Source organism: Cariama cristata, unplaced genomic scaffold, assembly GCF_000690535.1.
Source record: "Cariama cristata isolate BGI_N322 unplaced genomic scaffold, ASM69053v1 scaffold21704, whole genome shotgun sequence".
Classification (NCBI taxonomy): Eukaryota; Metazoa; Chordata; class Aves; order Cariamiformes; family Cariamidae; genus Cariama; species Cariama cristata.
Genome location: NW_009613830.1, coordinates 25081 through 29905, shown reverse-complemented (window position 1 = coordinate 29905; position 4825 = coordinate 25081). Strand labels below are relative to the sequence as shown.

The following is a 4825-nucleotide window of genomic DNA, read 5'->3' as shown; positions in this document are numbered from 1 at the left end:
CCCTGGGACACAACCAGCCTGCGCAGACCCCAGCCCTGCACCTCGTTTGTTTGAGCCCCTGGGTACCAGCATCAGCTCCCTGCCAGCCGGGGACCAGCAGCCCCCACACCCCGGCACAGCCCCGGTGCTGCCGCAGGTCCTCAGGGCCGGGCAGGAGCACACTGCTCCCTGCACACAGCACCTTCCCATGGGTTCCTGACCACGCACAAAACATTTACAAACCAAACCACAAAACCCGGCTCGGTCTTACCTTGCAAGTTTGCTGTACTCAGGAGGGCCAGACCTCACACCCCAGCAGGCTCCTTGCCCCCAGCCATCAGCTCTGAGCAGCTCCAGCTGCTTTATGACCTCCTCCTCCTCTGCCAGGTGGCCCTGCCTCCCTGACGAGGGTCCCACCGCAGCAGAGCCCGCTGTCGTACCAATCCCTCTCCCTCCCCGATCCTCTGGATTTTGAGTCTGAGAGGGAGGTAAAGTGACAGCAAAGGGATGCTTCATATGCAAAACAGATTTGCAGTGTGTTGGAGAGGGTTTTTTTGCAGCTGGTACCCACTAAAACACAGCCCCACATCATCCCCAAGGCAGGTCTGACCCACAGGCTCCTGGAGGCAGGGGCTGCAGCGCAAGTAATGACGGGCTTTAACACACATATGGATGAGCACTAAACCCATTGGCACAGCTAACCCTCATGCCTACCTCCAAAACGTCAACGTTTGGTGTGTGGCCTTGATGATACATCCTTAGTGCAGTTCAGCACATGTGGATGCAAGCTTGGCCATGCGCTGTCACTTGTGGGCAAAATGGGATGGCTGGACCTTTTCTCCCATTGCCCAGGCCTGCAGGCAATGAGTGACATAGCAGCGGTCATTGTCACCTGGATGGGATGAGCCATCCTTCCCATCATGGTCCCTGCGGGCAGGCGAGGACCATTGCACCTCCGTCCTGCAGCTGGGGAAGGCAGGGCAGCTTGGGAAGGACCTGTCCCCGCAGGCAGCAGGGCTGCCAGGCACGGCTCCCTAACTCAGTTCCTGCAAAGACAGACGTTAACTGACGTTCCCTTCTGTTTGCCACAGGCTAAGGACAAGCAGCAAGTGGCTGGGGACTGGGTTTAGGCTGCAGGAATCCCGGGTCCCTTCTGAGCGCTGGTGGTGGGCGCAGAGCCGCCTGCCCCGTTCCCTTCCCGATCCCCCGTCAGCTCAGCCTCTGGTTAGTTTGGGTTGAACTGAGGAGTGACCAGCAACAGTCATCGCATCGGGCTGAGTGGGTGCATCCCGAGCATACCCGCTCTGCATGTCCCCGAGGCCAGGATGCTGTCCTGGGGACAGCGGAGACACCGGGAGCACAAATCTCTGCTCTCTCTGCTACCGCCCAGTCCTGTCCCAGCTCGGAGCTGGGGAAATTGGGTTTCTCTCCTGTAGCCATGCTCAGAGGCACTGGGGGGGACGGTGTGTCCCCAGCCCGTTTGGCATCGGGAGCCATGAGAGGCGTGGATGTGCTTTGGGGATTTTAGCCATTCGGTTCTTGCAAAGGAGCAGGGGTGAACGCAGCTTTCCGTAGGCTTGTAACTCAGCCAAGCTTAAGCGAAGTTTCTCAGAGACCGTCTCAGGGAAAGCGCTTTCTATGAAAATTGCCCCTGTGCCAAATTGAAAGGCCCTTTCCCGAAGGGCCTTTCAAAGGAAACAGCTCAGCTGTTCTTACAGCAAAGGCAGCACCATGTATTTCTGTCTTAAATTCATGCTCAGAAACGGCATCATCCAGAGCCAGACCCCCAGCATACTCCAGTTCAGCCCAGCAGTTAACGTTTGGCACAAGCGGCTAAAACCCGGGCCCAGTAATGGTGCGAGGCCGGCCACGTGCCGCGATGCCCACGCGATGCCCAGGCATTGCCGCCTTCTCTCGTGACCATTGTTGTTGTTCCAGGAGAACCCGTACCTGTGCAGTGACGAGTGTGACGCCTCCAACCCGGACCTGGCCCACCCGCCAAAACTCATGTTCGACAGCGAGGACGAAGGGCTGGCCACGTACTGGCAGAGCGTGACGTGGCGCCGGTACCCGGAGCCACTGCTGGCCAACATCACGCTGTCCTGGAACAAGAGCATCGAGCTGACAGATGACATCGTGATAACCTTCGAGTACGGCAGACCCACCATCATGATGCTGGAGAAGTCGCTGGACAATGGGAGGACTTGGCACCCATACCAATATTACGCAGATGACTGCATGGAGGCCTTCAGCATGCCAGCACGGAGGGTCCGGGACCTCTCCACCACGAGTGCCAACAGGGTCCTCTGCACAGAGGAGTACTCCCGCTGGGCGGGCTCCAAAAAAGAGAAGACGGTCCGCTTCGAGGTGAGGGACCGCTTTGCCATCTTTGCTGGCCCTGACCTCAAGAACATGGACAACTTGTACACCCGGCTGGAGAGCGCCAAAGGGCTCAAGGACTTCTTTACTGTGACCGACCTGCGGATGAGACTGCTGAGACCAGCCCTGGGGGGCACCTACGTGCAGAGGGAGAACTTGTACAAGTACTTCTATGCCGTTTCCAACATTGAAGTCACCGGCAGGTAACAGCTGCTCTGTTTCTTTGGGCGTCTCTTCTTGGAGGGATGAGAAGAGGGTTACTGCTAGAAAACTAAGCCATCAGCATTTCTGTCGACCGACAAGATTATCAGTAGTTCTCCCTCTAATACCCTTTCACCCCAGGCAGGGCAGCATCACTAATAGAACAGATGTGTCCTTGCAGGGAATGGCTGGGGCACCTCCAAGGCTGTGTCTGAGAGACGGGCTGGGTCCTCCCAGAGCCGGCACGGCGGGAGCTGGGACGTGGCTTGGATGGATGGTTGGGGTCTGAGTGCCCTCTCAGATACCCTGTCCCTGGCTGTGCGAACGCAGCCAGCCTCTGCCCAAACATCTCAGGGGCGGTGCTAGTGGATCTGGGGGGGTGAGGAATGAGGCTCGCCCCACTAAACGCCGGCTCACTGCCAGTACAAGCAGGATGGGTCATCCCGAGTCGGTCCCGCACCCCTGGAGCAGCCCTGGCTCTGGCAGATGAAGTTTGGGGTGAGGTTGAACCCCTTCGACAGATTTGGGGCAGGGGAAGGCAGGAGGGGATTTGTTTCTCTTGGGTTTTGTTTTTCATTTCTCTGTACGATGCCATGTGTTACGATATGACATCAACCAAAAAAGCGAAGTAAAGTGGAAAAATGCCGAGATGGCTAATTTCCCATCCAGCTTGTGGATTCAGCTTGTGCAAGACTTATAGGCGAGAGGGGAAAAAATCTCCCCATCACCCACCCCGTGCTAACAAGAATCACCACAGCGACAGAGGAGCTGTTTGTATCGGTTCCAAACTGTTTGCTTCTGAGACTTGCAAGCAAAAATGTTTTGCAGGTGCCACCGAGGCTGGCTTTGAACAGGGTCCAAGGGGAAGGAAGCTGCAGCGAGGGATGGGAGAGCCCTTTCCTCCCGCAGGGACAGGCAGCGGTGAGAGCAGCAGCAGGCAGAGGGGCCGGGGCTCTCTCGGCTCCATCACCTGTCTGCGATGAGCAGCCGTGGCTCTCGGCTGGGCCGGTGGCGTGTCGGGGTGCCCGCTGTCGGGCTTGCTCGGGGAGGAGCCCCGGGGAGCTCAGACACACGGGCAGAGATGCGGGAGAGCATCTCTGCGCACATCTGTGCAAATCTGCAAGCACCCAGGTCTCGGTGCGATGTGTTTCTGTATAAATACGTGCAGAGAGACATTTTGCACCTGCCCATAAGAAGTCTTGCCAGGTGTACTAAATATCCACAGTCCTCAAACAGCTCAGGATGGGGCAAAATAGCAAAGGAAGGGGGGTGGAGGGGAGGGAAAGCAGGCAAAGGTGAGAGAACAGGCAAGCGCGTTGCTTTTCCCTCCACCCCGACCACAGCCAGTCCTGTCCCCTGCTCCATCTGCCACAGCCCCACTCTCCCCAGGCAGCCGAGGTTCCTGCAGGGACACTTGATGTTACTGACAGCGGTGGCAAAGCCACAGGGATCGATTCCCAGCCAAAGCCCACGCTGACCGGGACGGCTGGCAGGAAGGGTTGGAGCTGGTGTATCAGTTTATCTGGGCTGGTTAGACTCTGTCACAGGGATGTGGCGTTTTCAGCTCAGAAAGTGGTAAATTAGGATTACATATCTGATGTCAGTGCTTGCACTATGACCTTTGGTTTCCAAGCGTGGAGATAACTGTGCAGATAACCAAGGACTTGTTGCTGCACCTACAGCAGCTTCAGAATACTTGATGCTTTAAGAAACATGTTAAAATAACTCCTGGTGTCCCATAAACGCCTGCCTCCTCAGAGTCCTTTACCTTTTCTGCCTGCCTTGGGTAGGATATGTTGCTTCAACGCTTGACTTCAGGCTACGCTGGTGGGCTTCTCCGCAAACCAGCACCTTGCTGGCTGCCAGCTGTCTTCCTCCCCCCAGCCCCAGTCCCCCACCAGCTTTTGAACTCACTGGCCAAATTTAATACCATTTAATAGTAGCAGAGATCATTTGAAGAGAGAAAATCCCTACAAACTTTGGGAAGAGAGACAACTAGGGCAGAGGTGGAAAACCCTTTCAAACACCCCAGGGAGGGTAGGGCACAACCTCTGTGAGACCTCGGCGATTCCACAGCCGCCTGCACCCCGGGGACAGCGCTGGCCGGGGAGGGTCGGGCTGCGAACGCCCGGTGGAAGCTGCAGTGCTGCTTTTTTGCTGGGGCCAGCAGGAGATGGGTTGGGGTTTGTTGGCTAATTCCTGGTGGCCTCCCCCTGGAGCTGGTGTGCTGCCTGCGTGGACGGCTGCCTGCGTGGACGGCTGGCCC

The 4825-nt window shown here is 57.2% G+C and overlaps 1 protein-coding gene across 1 annotated transcript in view; it reads left to right on the top strand.

The window, feature by feature from the left end:
- NTNG2 (netrin G2) overlaps positions 1–4825 on the top strand; it is a gene marked incomplete at its 3' end in the record, with an annotated part of 47884 nt that overhangs the window by 18148 nt on the left and 24911 nt on the right. The window contains 1 exon segment of the mRNA XM_009699184.1: positions 1918–2561. Coding sequence (XP_009697486.1) covers positions 1918–2561 — 644 coding nt within the window.